This window comes from Hemiscyllium ocellatum (assembly GCF_020745735.1).
Source record: "Hemiscyllium ocellatum isolate sHemOce1 chromosome 27 unlocalized genomic scaffold, sHemOce1.pat.X.cur. SUPER_27_unloc_2, whole genome shotgun sequence".
Taxonomy (NCBI): Eukaryota; Metazoa; Chordata; class Chondrichthyes; order Orectolobiformes; family Hemiscylliidae; genus Hemiscyllium; species Hemiscyllium ocellatum.
This window is the reverse complement of record NW_026867487.1, coordinates 1483690-1497855: the sequence shown is the minus strand read 5'-3', so window position 1 is coordinate 1497855 and position 14166 is coordinate 1483690. Positions and strand designations below refer to the sequence as shown.

General features: G+C 41.7%; 1 protein-coding gene across 1 annotated transcript in view; it reads left to right on the top strand.

Annotated features, from left to right (window-relative positions):
• The window catches only part of LOC132807653 (deleted in malignant brain tumors 1 protein-like), a 77529-nt gene that overhangs the window by 45392 nt on the left and 17971 nt on the right, over positions 1-14166 (top strand). Inside the window, exons 3-5 of the mRNA XM_060821705.1 lie at positions 11254-11286; positions 12569-12883; positions 13455-13769. Of these exons, the coding sequence (XP_060677688.1) occupies positions 11254-11286; positions 12569-12883; positions 13455-13769 (663 nt within the window). The remainder of the gene's footprint in view (positions 1-11253; positions 11287-12568; positions 12884-13454; positions 13770-14166) is intronic.

The window sequence follows — 14166 nt, the reverse complement described above, 5'->3', positions numbered from 1 at the left end:
GTAAGGTTATACTGCAGCTCCATAACATCTTGGTTAAACCACACGAGGAATGTTGTGTCCAGTTCTGTTCACTGCATTGTCGAAATAATGTAGATATTTTAGACAGGGTGCAGAGCAGATTTACCAGCCTGCTGCCTGGATTAGGGACTTGTTTTGTGAAGAGAGGTTGAGTGCGCGAGTGCTTTTCGTACTGCACTGGAGAGAAAAAGGAAGACAGCTGACTTGCCAATGGTGTACAAAGGAATCAGAGGCATTGATAGAGGTGAATGCCAGAGACCTTTCCCCAGGTCAGAAATGGCTGTCACGAGCGGGTATAATTTTAAGGAGATTGGAGGAAGGTTTAGCGGAGATATGAGAGGTAGATTCTTTTCGTATAGAGTGGTGGGTGCGGGGAATGCACTCTCAATGGTTGTAGTACAGTCAGAGACATTAGGGACATTTAAGCGACTGCTGGACAAGCACATGGACGGCATTAAACTGAGGGCTGTGTAGGTTAGGTTGATCTTAGATGAAGAGAAATTTTCGGCGCAGCATCGTGGGCTGAAGGGACTGTACTGTACTGTCCTGTTCTACGTTATTTGTTCTACTTTAATAACTGAATGCATGAGAAGTCCGATTAGTTCACCTGTCTGTCCCACGTGTTCTAAAGAGCAAAGAAAGTAATTGCCAAAACTCCAAACTGGCCTGAATGGATCACTAAATTTCTCATTCGCTACTCCATCCATTTCTCTGAAACTGTTGTCAAATTGAGGTTACCTTAGCTAATCTTTCATACGCATAAGTGGTGTTCGGGGGTCTACTTCGATATGTTACTTCCATGAGGCCGTTGGCCTATTGGAACGTGGGTTCCGAGGCAAGACAGTGACTGGAATGAATTGACACTGCATCTGTAATTCTAAGGTCGAAGGGACTTGATTACAAATCATGCCTTGTGGATGATGAAATTTCAAATCAATTACTGAAACCAATTACCGTGGCAATCCATCTGATCTGCTCATAATACAGAGGGAAGGAAATCCTCATAGTGTTGCCAATTTTTTATACTTGGAGCTACAATAACTTTCAGCGTTGTATCTGAACTGAATTCTGAGTTCGTTTCACAAACCATTCATTTCCAAGTCACTTAGGTGCGAGTAAAAACGCCGACCAAGCTGGAGAATTCTAAATCGCATCGAAAAATCTATAACTATATGAAAACAAAATAATGGTAATTGCCTGTCCAAACGTTTGTTATGGGAAAGTTGACTTACCGTGTCAATTTGTATCAAGAGTTCATGTAGATAAACATACAATAGGAGTAGTATTAGGGTATCCGACCCAAAAATTCTGTTCCATCATATATAACGTGACAGGATAATTGTCAAGTGTTTCACCTTCGCTTATTTAAATGAGCTTATGTCAGTGTGGAAGGATGAGACAGCGTGGAATTTTGAAAGAGTATCGAGAAGAACGTTCTGCAAGACCGTGCAAGAGATGGAGCAATGGCAGAGTTTTTAGATTGAAGTGAGGATAAATTCAGTATCATTAGACCGGAAGTGGCAAGCGTCGACTTGGAGTCGCTACTCTGTCTAAGTCTTCAATTGGGAAGTGGGAGACTTTCAACTCTGGCGCAATGAGAATTCGAGGGCAACGTGGGAAGTTAAGAAGGGCCAGGGCCTAAGCTTCTCGGCAACTTTGGATGTAAAAGGACTGTTGAGCTTTTGATAAAGCAAAAGATAGAGCAATATGTCAGATATAATTGTATGTTAAAGGAAGGAGAGGCCTTTCAAAAGGATAAAGAATGCAGAGAGGTTATTGAAGTAGAAGTTAACATCAAACGAGAAGCAACGAGGTATCTTTGGCAGATATGATTCAGGAAACTATGTTCACCTACCACCCCAGTCATTTTATAAGTGTACAATGACGAACTGGGAAGAGTGCAGCCGAACGGAAAGCAAAGGAGTGACCTGTGTGTGTAGCCAGAAGACGTGAGTGGGGTTTCAAATGAATATTTCGCATCTCGATTAAGAAAGGGGAAAGACATTGTAGCCGGGGAATTCGGTTAGAATGGTGAAGTTCCAGTAAATGTTAAGATCAATAAGGAAGACCTGTTCCATGCTGTGGCGGGCAGCAAGTTGCTTTTATCACAGAGTATGGTGACATCTATCCCAAGCCGTTGTGTGAAGCAAAAGAGGGGATTATTGGAGCCCTGAAGGACATATTAAACACTTTGCTTGCACGAGGGAAGTGCCAGGTGACTGGGCGATAGCTGACGGTGGTGTTTGGGAAAGGCAGGAGGAAATGGCGAGCTGGTATCTGACAAGTTATTCTGATGTCAGCGGAGGGAGGTTATTGGAAAATAAGTCCTTATTATCTCATAGTATTGATTTGTTTTAAGAGAGAGAGAGAGAGAGACAGAGAGAGAGAGAGAGAGAGAGAGAGACAGAGAGAGAGAGAGAGAGAGAGAGAGAGAGAGAGAGAGATCCTGTCTGCTAAATTTAGCTGAGGCTGTTGGAACGTTGATTAAATATCTGTCTGAGATTATTGCAGTTAATGTAGTTTGCACAGACATCAGCAAGGCCTTTGTGTGGGTCAAACGTGGATGCTAGTGATTGGAGTGATAATGTGAAAATGGGTTTGGTCTGCCGAAAAGAGACAAATATGTAAAGGAGAAAGAGGGCGAATAGTATTCGAAAGGAAGGATAGAGATTCTGCTCTGAAACTGTTGGAGTTCAGTTTGCGTCATGAAGAGTGTGGAGTGCAGAAGCAGAAACTGAGTTGTTTCTTCACCTGCCCGAGGAGATGTTCAGTTGCAAAATGTTTTCAAACAAGCCAGCACAGTAACTTCCTGTGGTTGTGTGATTCTATGACATGGATTCCGGAGTGAGGACTCACTTCCAACTCGAAATCGTAAACGTCATTGATCTCTCAAAATGAGCTGATGTTTGGAACCCGGTTTCATTGTAACCATTAATGGTCACATCACCTCCGATTGGTGTAGAAGACCCGAGTAAATTTCACAGTGCACACATATCAAAACCTATTGGTTGTTGGAAAGAAACACGTGCCTCTTTGCAAACAGTGGCTGACGAACTAACTCTTACAGAAACCGATGAGTCAATAGATGCGTTAAATGAAGCTCTGTATGTGTAAAGTATCATTCACCTAATGTTCAGATTTCACCTATTACCAGCAACTGGGACGATGTTTGTAACCCTCCTGAACTTGCTTCTTCTTCAGCTATTGAACTGTGAGTTATGGTCTATTTTACTATATTTCCTGAACCATCGACACTTCAACCATTACTTAGATACAGTTAGGAATAATATAATGACCAGTTTTTGCGAGAGGAAATATTGATATAACGTGTCATGACAATTATGTTCTCTTCATTATTTTTCTCATTCTTTATGCAACTGTTCCTGAGGGATCACAATCCCCAACTCTACTCTCCATTCCTGGCACTTTATTCACAGTTTCTGTACAGGTATTGGATTTGAAAGCCTCAAGTCAATTTGGGTCTGTTATTAATCGTGTCTCTCGTTTGTTTGACATTGTGTGTAACAGAGAACACTGTTGACAAACAGAAAATTTCCTTCATTTATTTGTCAATACCAGGGACAATGTAAAATATAAACTGACTTTTTTGAATTTTTGCAAGCATGTGCTGGCAGTAATTTTGCACAGTATTTCGGCTGTTTAGATTCCACCACCATTTTGGAGAAAGCATTGCGTTTATTTTCCGCCCTTCTTGGAATGAAGGAGTTGGGCGCCAGTTCGATGCATTTTCTTGTTGTGCAATTTTGGAAACGTGACAGGCAAAGTATTCGGAGGCAAGTGTTACAAGATTACTGTGATAAGGGTCCCAGTTAGCTGATTAGCTTGGAAAGACAGAAGGAGCTCTGAAACCGGTAACGTTCACTCTGCTTTTCTACCACAGATGCGGACAGACCCGCTGATTATTTCCAGCAAATTTCTGATTTTGTTGCTGATCCACAGCATGTGCAGTTCTTCTTCATCTTGAGGTGTTTTTCGCATTTTTTTTAATGTGTTCGAAAGTTTGTGACTGACCAGTTCAACTTGTATAAGGTCCACTACCTGTTTCAGAACAGTTGTCTTTAAGAGTTCAGGCAGATTATCCCATTTAACGTCTTTTCAAAAAAAAATCTTTTCTTTCTTTTCCAAAAAATATGTTGCTGTCTTGATAAAATATCTTTACCGTAGAAGTAGTCATTCAAACACTTCGGTTCTGTGCTGTCTCATGTTGAACTTAAAACAACCATACTGGAGTTTGATTCTATCCAGCAGAGAAATTCATGGCATCTCTTTTTGGATTATATCGTATTTACATATATTTCAGGCTTCATGAGAGTCTGATACCTGAACGGATCCCCATTTGACTGAAGCAGGAAGATCTCAGGCAGTGGTCTTTCCTCACTGCACCCCATGCTTTGGTGCATCCCGAAGTGCTCAATCCTGGGCTTGGAATGCACCAGTCGGCAACACTTGGCTGAAGTGGTCTCCTTGCTCTGAAAGATGAACACGTTTCAGACAGGGCAAACAATGTCTTCCAATAGTTAATTGTCCGCCAGACGCAGTTGTTATTTGTCTCGGTGTGTGTCCCAGCAACAGATTGATGACTACACCGCCCTGCGTCACAGAGCAGCTCAGGTTCACCTCGACCAACGTCCCGAACCTTCCTCCAGCCTTCATTTGCAAAGGCGCATTTCGGAAGGAGATGTGTGACAGTCTCACGTCCCCCAGTCCACCCAGGCGGCTGATTCGAGGGCACCGTGTGGTGGCACAGACCTACTGACTGTGCATGAGGCATTTCACAGAAATTGCCCTTCTCACCACGAGCCCAACTGATGCCTTGTTATATATTGGAATGTTCTCGTGATGAGGCGATCTGAAAAATGACTTGCAAATGCTGCTCAGTGAATTACCCAACACTATCCAACCTCTCCTCTTCCAACCGAATCTACAGGACACTAAAACTTACGCAAAATGCACACACTACTGAGCTGTTCATTCAGCGTTGTAAATATACCTCTTGCTGTTGGAAATGTGTTTGAACAATTGCCTTTCCGAACCAACAGCCAAACTGCTGCAAATTTAAGCAAGTCTGACAATCATAGAGTGTTAGCGCTTCGAAAATTTAAATAAATTTTAAAGATATTTCCTTTTCTCTCGTTAGAGTTGTGCAAAACTTGGTTTTAGAGACGACCTGAACTGAAATATCGAGGCAGTTTACGTGTCCTGTCTTGTTTGTTTTGTTTTATGCCAGGAGTGTTCTCGCTTAAGTCAAGCAAACAGTAAATCACCTTGCAGTCATAGTCATAGAGATGTGCAGCATGGAAACAGACCCTTCGGTCCAATCTGTCCATGCCAATCAGATATCCCAACCCAATATAGTCCCACCTTGTTAAGATAATCTCAACGTCGAGAACGATTCTCTTTTACATGCGGGTTCAGCAGATTCTGGGCTAACACTGAACTTGGTGTCTGTAAAACACGAGCCAATACTGTGTTTAATATGGTTTGAACTGACACAGGCATAGAATTTCTCTCAGTCGTGCTTAGAGGAAGGGCTGCTTGACCAGGCTGTGACATAGGTAATGGAACTGTTATTTTAAGTCACCGATTCTGCATTCATAATTTGTATAAACATATTGTTGCAGTACAGATATTTTGCTATAGATATTCGTTTATACCGTAATTGTTCCAAAAGCCATATCACAGAAACATCCTGACTGAAAGCGCTTGCTTTGTTTATTTTTAATAGTGATTGGATTAAATGACAATAAATATTAGGATAGCAATCCTGCGATTCTTTTTTACTGTTTGTTCAAAAATATGTCAATATCTGATTTGGTCAGCAGTACTGAAATTCCAAATTAGTGTTGGTGATCTTAATTCTGGAAACACTGCATTCTATTGAATCTAAGCATATGCACAATACCTGAGGAAGAGAATTACAAAGCCTTGTTCAAGCATCAGTCAATTAAGACCAATGTCATTCCAGTCAGGATTGGCAATTCCATTTGGCAGAGTTCCATTTTCCTTTGTAGGTGGTGTGATTGCTGTTTTGTTAGGTTGTCTCAAGGAGCTGAGTTGAGTTGTGTTAGTCAACTTTTAATATGCTAATTCCATAGCTGAGCATTGACCATGGATTCATGGTGTTTTCGAGGTCACGGGATAATTTTCATGAAGCAACTGTTTAATACATAGAGAACGCAGTTTTATGCCTTTCTGCTCACAACAAGTTTTGGAGTGTTTGGATAACAGGTTCGTACCTTGAAGACACGTAGAGAATTCTGGAAAAACTCTGAAGGTTGAGCAGCATCTATAAAGACAGAAGCATGGTTAACATTTCAAGTCTGGTATGAATATTCTTCAGACGTGAAGCACAGAGAATAAAACTGTCCTACCAGACTCGTAAAGTTAACACTGTCGCTCTTTGATCAGATCCTGCTGAACCTCCGGGGTTTCTCCAGCGTTTTCTGTATCTGTTTCAGACTTCCAGACGCTAAAATACTTATCCATTCACCAGGTGTCTGACTTGGTTTGGTCTATTTTTGTGAACACATTTATATTTTTGCACGAAATAGTGGTTCTAAACCAGAGAGAAAAATTATGAAATCCTTGTAGGCAATTTAATTTGAAATCTTGGAGTGCACTTGGAAGGAATATGATGCAAGCATCATTTCTCATAGTCAAGGAAGGTGTTCAGAACAACTGAAAATAAAACTTTCAACACTTAGTTTGTGAGCCTTCGTGAACAGGAGTGTTTAGATAGAATTAAAAATGCTGCGAATCTCTAACATTTCAAGGGTGTGAGTATCCCAGATGTAGACCTTTCAGTATCGCTCCCCCTCCCCAAAAGAAAAAAGAAATGAGAAGAAACTGCTAAGAGAAACCAGCAGATTTGTAAGATTAGTAAAATTACTCCGGGTCTGGGTCTCTTGTATATTTTTATTTTTCATTCGAGTTCAATCTTTCAAAGTTGTGAACGGTTAGACACGTTGGTTTGTTTCATATGTACGTTGGACAAAATTCAGAGGCATGGGATTGAGTGTGATTTAGCAATTTGGATTAGAAACTGGATCTCTGAAAGACGACAGCGAGTGGTGGTTGATGGAAAATATTCAGCTTGGATTTCGGTTACTTGTGGCGTGCCACAGAGATCTGTTTTGCGGCCACTTTGCCATTTTTATAAATGACCTAGACGCTGGAATACGTCGATGGGTTAGTACGTTTACAGATGACACTAAAGTTGATGGAGCAGTGGACAGTATGGAAGAACGTTACAGGTTGCAGGGGGACTTGGATAAACTGCAGAATTGGTCTGAGAGGTGACAAATGGAGTTCAGTGCAGCTAAATGTGAGGTGATTCACTTCGGGAAGAATAACAGGAAGGCAGAGTACTGGGTCAATGGAGAGATTCTTGGTAATGTGGATGTGCAGAAGGACCTTGGAGTCCATGCATGTAGATCCCTGAAAGTTGCCACCCAGGTTGATAGTGCTGTCAAGAAGACACATGGTGAGACCGGTTTCATTGGGAGAGGGATTGAGTTCCGGAGTCACAATGTCATGTTGCAATTGTACAAAATGCAAGTGTGGCCGCACTTGGAATATTGTGTACAGTTCTGTTTGCCCCATTGCAGGAAGGATGTGGAAGCATTGGAAAAAGCGCAGAGGTGATTTACCTGGATGTCACTTGGTCTGGCGGGAAGCTCTTATGAGGAAAGTCGGAGAGGCTTTGGTCTGTTCTCTTTGGAAAAGAAGAGTTAAGAGTGGATTTGACAGAGATATGCAAACTGATCAGAGGGTTGGATAGGGTAGAAAGTGAAAGACGACTAGTACGAAGGGGCATAACTACAAATTGAGGGTTGACAGATTTAAGACAGATGTCAGAGGCAGATTCTTTACTCAGAGAGTATGTAGTTAACTCAGCCATATTAGGGAGACTTAAACAATCCTTAGATAAACACATGGGGGATGAGCTTAGATTAGTTCACAGGTGGGTGCAACATCGAGGGCTGAAGGTCTGTTCTGCACTGTATTGTTCTATCTTCGAACTCTTTTTAATTTCTTTTATTTGAATTGAATACATTATTTCCAAACTACTCACTATCCGGGGATAATTGAAAATCCAATCAGGACGTTATTTTCTTTTCGATCAATGACGAAAATCAGACAAAAGGAGCCGTGAATAAATTGATGCTGACATTTTGAGTGTAATTTATGCTCAACGTTAATCCATGGTGACTCAGTGGTTAGCGCTGCTGCCTCAGAGCACCAGGGACCCGGGCTCTATTCTTGCCTTGGGTGACTGTGTGGCGTTTGCACATTCTCCCCGTATGAGATTAGACTTACAGTGTAGAAACAGGACCGTCGGCCCAACAAGTCCACACCGACCCACCGAATTGCAACCCACCCATACCCCTACCTAACACTACGGGCAATTTAGCATGGCCAATTCACCTGGCCCGCACATCTTTGGAGTGTGGGAGGAAACCGGAGCACCCGAGCCTGAGTCGGGAATTGAACCCGGGTCTCAGGCGCTGTGAGGCAGCAGTGCTAATCACTGTGCCACCGTGCCGCCCACCAAGATTCCAAAGATGAGCAAGTCAGGTGAATTGGCCATGCTAAATTGCCCATAATGTTAGTTACATTAGACAAGCGTCCATATAGGATAGGGAAATCGATTTAGGTGGGTTACTCTTCGGAGGGTCGGTATGGATTTGTAGGGCTGAATGGTCTGTTTCCATACTGTAAGGAACCTAATATAATCCACATGCAAAAGTGACAACGGACCTGTGTTTCTGTCAGTAATTTATTTTGATATATTGCCCATCACGACTGACTATCCATTGAATTACGGAGATTTCAGACAAATTGCAATTACATTTGAAATTAAACTAAACAGTCCAAGTTTCTGAATAAAAATAACTGTCCCCCGTGTCTCGCTGAAGTAGTCACGGAAATGAACGTGTCATCATGCTAGTTAGCCGGATTCAGCTGATAAAAGACAGCATTAATCGTAAGGATAAAGCATGTTGGAGTAAACTGTGTTGAACTCAGTGATTGCACCCACTCTGTTTATTCCACATTGAAAATTGTGTCCGCCACAACATTGCCACAGAATTATCATGTCAAGTAGTACATTTGGAAAGGTGTTCAAACGCACGCACATGTTCTGGAATAATCAGAATTATTATATGATAGCATCCTGTCTAGTGTTGCAAACAAAATTCCTTCTGTAGCCTTAGTTTGCAACAGTGCTCCAATTAGTTACTGTGTTCGAAATGATGCCACTGATCTGATGTGGATTTATTGTTTACAAAATTGCCCAGTTAGTGAGGCATGGTAAAGGTCTGATACATCACATTGAGGTCAGCAACCAATCTGTGCAATATTGTGCAGAGTGTTTCAAAAGATATTTAATATTGTAAGTGTTTGGAATATATGGAACAGTGTACGAAACAATTGTTACAAATTCTCACAGCCAAATGTATTAATTAGTAGTATTTGGGAGAACCAGTGATCCAAGTGTGTGGTTTAATGCAGTGAATAAGTTCATTCTGAGAAAATAGAAGAACTGAAATTTTACTGGATGAATAAATACAATTTCTTGGTGTTTTGCATCAGGCAATAAAACACTGGATTAGAATTTTGTTGTTCATTTACCATGGCTAACTGCATTCTAAAAAAAAACAATATATATTTAACACATCATGGTAAGGACACTGTCAAATCACAATAAAACGGCAAGAAGATGGTTCAGGTCGATGAATGATTTTAAAAGTGAATCTACAGATACGGGTTGGAATGAGTCACGGCCAGTGTTGAGTGGCCATTTGTGAACACATCTGTCAAACATACCGTGTTGGTTTAGCGCTTAAAAAAACAATTTAGATATGGAAATCAATAAATTAGAGTCTTACAGATTATTTAGAATTTGCTTGGGAGAGACTTTGCAGGAAACGAAAAATCCTCAACGTTTATGACACATGAGGGAAAATTGGGAAAGGAGTACAAAATATTATCAATGGTCATAACTAACAAGGAACGCTCAGTAAATATCTGAACTTTTATAAAATGCAAATGGCTTTGTGACCATCCTGTCCTCAGTGCAAATGAAAGTGAATAGTATCTACTCAGAGTACTGATTTAAGGGTGATGAGGAAAGGCACTGCAACGAACTCAGCAGTCTGTTGAAAGAGGGAGGACTGACTTTTTTTCACAGAATGGCCATCTTTTTTTGCTTTGATCACTGAAACTCTTTTTTTAGACAAAAACTTATCAAACTCTCACCATTTATCAAAAGTAGAATTGCATATCTTGGAGTTTGAATGATAGAATCATAGAATCTGAATAATGAAGAGAAAGGCCCTTCGGCCCCACAAGTCCAAGCCGACCCTCCAAAGAGTATCCCATCTGCACCCGTTCCCCTACATTACCTCTGACTAATGCAACTAAACTATACATTCCAGGACACTAAGGGCAATTTAGCACGGCCAATTTACCTAACCTGCATATCTTTGGATTGTGGGAGGGAACCGGAGCACACGGAAGAACCCCACAAAGACACATGACTAATGTAGAAACTCCACATAGGCTTTCACCTGAGGCTGGAGTTGAGCACGGGTTTCCTAGCGCTCTGTGGCAGCAATACTTACCGCCTGTTAGGCATTATTCATGACTGACCCTTGTTGCTGCTTTGTAGATGGGAAACACGATAAAACCTAATGTGTACGATGCCACATGCAACATTTAGAAAGAATCACTCATTTGCTGACTAGTTATTGTGTATCATTGTCTCTTCCAGTATTGTTCGAATGAAAACCTGACACTCCAGCAAGTGTTTGACAGGAGCGCATTGCTTTGGTCACGAGGAAATATTAATGCTCTGCATGGATTTCATAACTATGTTAAGTATGTAGTCAGTGCAGTATCGAGCAGAACAATAAGTAATTTTGTGAAAACTCCAAGCTGCCAACTCATGGATCACAAAGAGGCTCACCCGGATCTTAGTAGTGTGGAAACAATTCGGTTAAATTCTTGCAAAGAAATGAGCATCGATGTTTGCTGCATAAGTCACAATTCTTGTTTTCTGTGTATTGCTTGACATCAGGATTTCACACTTCAATTTAAAATTTATTTCGAAAATTAATGACTATTGTTACCTACAATTCAGTTGCATATATCGAATCTATTTCCATGTGTTGCATTGATTCCTGACACTTTATTCTTATTCCTCTATTTCAGGCAGACTTGTCGACACTCAGGCTGATAGCACAGGTAAATTCACGTCATTATCACATGGAGTAGAACTGCTATATTCTGGTGCAACCGTCCAAAATACCATGCTGTGGTGTTCATCCTCATGTATTCAACTTCATGTGTTAAAATACCATGTCTATATAACTGAAGGGGATGCTTTACACCTGAAGGTCTGTATTTCTAAGATTCCTGGTGATGACAGTGTGAGCTTTGATCTCCCACTCACACTGCTGTTCTCAGGTAGAAAGTGAATGAATGAGGGTTCCTGTGGAGGAGAGTCTGAAGGATCAGCTTCTACTTGCATTGCTGCACTCAGTTAGAGAGACAGTGCTGCTGTTGGAAACTCATTTTTATTATTTCAGTCACTACTGACCGGTGAAATGGGTCTCACGTAACAACACAACCCAGAATATTTCTGGCTGTAATAGTCGAAAATGCTGTTGCATTTTCTGATGTTCCCAGGGCGTGTCCATGGTGCTTTCTCGGCACGATGGAAAACAGATTATTCCTGACCCTCCCCTTTCGGCTTCACTGAATTGAAATACTTTCTGAACACTTGCCTGGATGAGTGCAGCTTCAACATTACACAAGAGGTTCGACACCATTTAGGACAATGCAGCCCTCGCTTGATTTACACAATATCAATGAACATCGACGCCCTCCATCATTGACGCTCAGTTGCAGCAGTGTGACCTACCGACAAAAGGCACTGCAGAAACGCACCAAAGCTCCTAGGTGAGCATCTGCCAAGCACTGGACCACTTCCATCGACAGGGACAAGAGGCAGCAGATACATGGGATAATCACTGCTCGTGCACTCTCCTTCTGAAACACTCAGTGTCCTGTCTTGGAGATATATTGCTGATTGAGAATCCTAGAATTCCTTCCCTAAGGACATTATGACTCTACCGACAGCACATGAACTGCAGTGGTTCACGTAGGCAGCTCACGATGACCTACTGAAGGAGGTTGGGAGGGATGTTTGATAAATGCTGTCTAAGGAAGCAACGTTTATGTCCCATGAATGAATAATACAAAAATTTTCTAGTTGGCCCGTTTTGAATAGTTGTTTCTTTGGAAACATTTCTCTTACTCCCACTCTCTGTGAGTGAGCCCCATTCAATTAAACGTCCCTTCCACATTCAACATATTCGGTTCATTTTCTGAGTTATATTATTGCAGAGTGTAGGGTGTGCCATCCCCTCACTGCTACTGCACGATGAAGTGGGGATTTGGGCTGTGATAAGAGTTTTCATATTTATAAGTTGTTAACGTCCGTTGCTATTCCTGTGTTTTACAGAGACAGTGAGGCTGAGACTTGAGAATGGAGGCAGTCCTTGTGCTGGTCGAGTGGGGATTCACTACGATTGGCTGTGGGGGACTGTGGATGATGATAAATGGGACCTTCTGGATGCTTCTGTTGTTTGTCGGGAGCTGGACTGTGGGAGTGCGGTCTCTGCCCCAAGGCAGGCTTACTTTGGAGAAGGATCCGGACCCATTATGACCTGGAACGTTGAGTGCAATGGGATCGAGCGCGCTCTGCGGGACTGTCAATCAGTGCGATGGGATCACTACACCGCGTCATACACCAACAATGCTGGTGTCATCTGCTCAGGTAAAAATAGGCCGCCGTTTCAGTACAGTTGTATCACAACCCGGCACTGTGTGAATCCAGAAAGTAATACTGTGACTGAACGGCTGTTGTTCAACAACTATCAAAATCATTATAACAGTACCACTGATTTGTTCGTTACCATTACATAACGTGTTGAATATTTGAAGATCATGTGAGAAATGAGTACCTGCTGCTGTTTCCACTCCGGTGACGCAGCTGGAGCAGGTGTCCATTGTGATGTCATTTGAAGCCACATTGAGAGAGCTGCACCGCTGCAACTATCATATATACATCCCAATGGAACATGCGATTCGATATTGTGCCTGCCGGCAGAATCACTTTGTGTCATTTATCTGCAGGCTGAAAGTGTTTTTCCCCCTCTCTATCAGACGAGCTAAGACTCCGGAATCTGATGGTGACTATAAACGAGGTCGACAGGACACCAGACCCACATAGAATAATGGAATATTTCATAAAAAAATGCACCAATTTGTCATTAATCAGATGAATGTTCATCTGTCAATTATTGCTCCTGTTACTTTTTTTTCTGATTCTGTGGGCTTTTTTTCAGATCACATCCTTCCAAGATTGGTGCCTGGAAATTCCCAGTGCTTCGGCAGACTGGAGGTACAGTTCGTTAACACCTGGGAAACAGTGTGTGGTCTTGACTGGGATTTAAAAAACGCCAACGTGGTCTGTGCACAGCTTCATTGTGGGGTCGCCGTGTCTGTGTCAAGCTCTGCTCATTCTGGAGGCGGTAATGTGCTCATGGCATCTGAGGTCATTCAATGTACTGGCAACGAGACTCATCTGGGGAAGTGCCCGCGGTCTCCAGCCAATCACCAGGATTGCAGTGCACACAACAATGTCACCCTGATATGTTCTGGTGAGTCCAGAGGTAATGAAAGAAAGTGAGATACATTTCACTTTAAGGTTTGCGCAGGGATTCCTCAATTGGTCTAACAGTGCCAAATCTAAACCAATCCTTGTGATTTCCAATGTGATCATGCGCTAAGTACAAAGTCATTAAAAATATACCCGCAATTATTGGAAATTTAAGATGTTTTGAAATGTCTGTATTTGCATTGGAAAAGAAATGTTTTCAAGTTCGTTAACTGTCTGTAGTCAACATAAGTTATTGCCTGGATTGTCTAAAGGTAGATCATCGCGGTAATAGTAAGCATGAGTGAATATATAGACATTGAAGTGAATATCGTACAATTAAATTTATGCCCAGACGGTTTTCTTTTGCACCAATAATGATTTTGAATAACTTTTCTTAA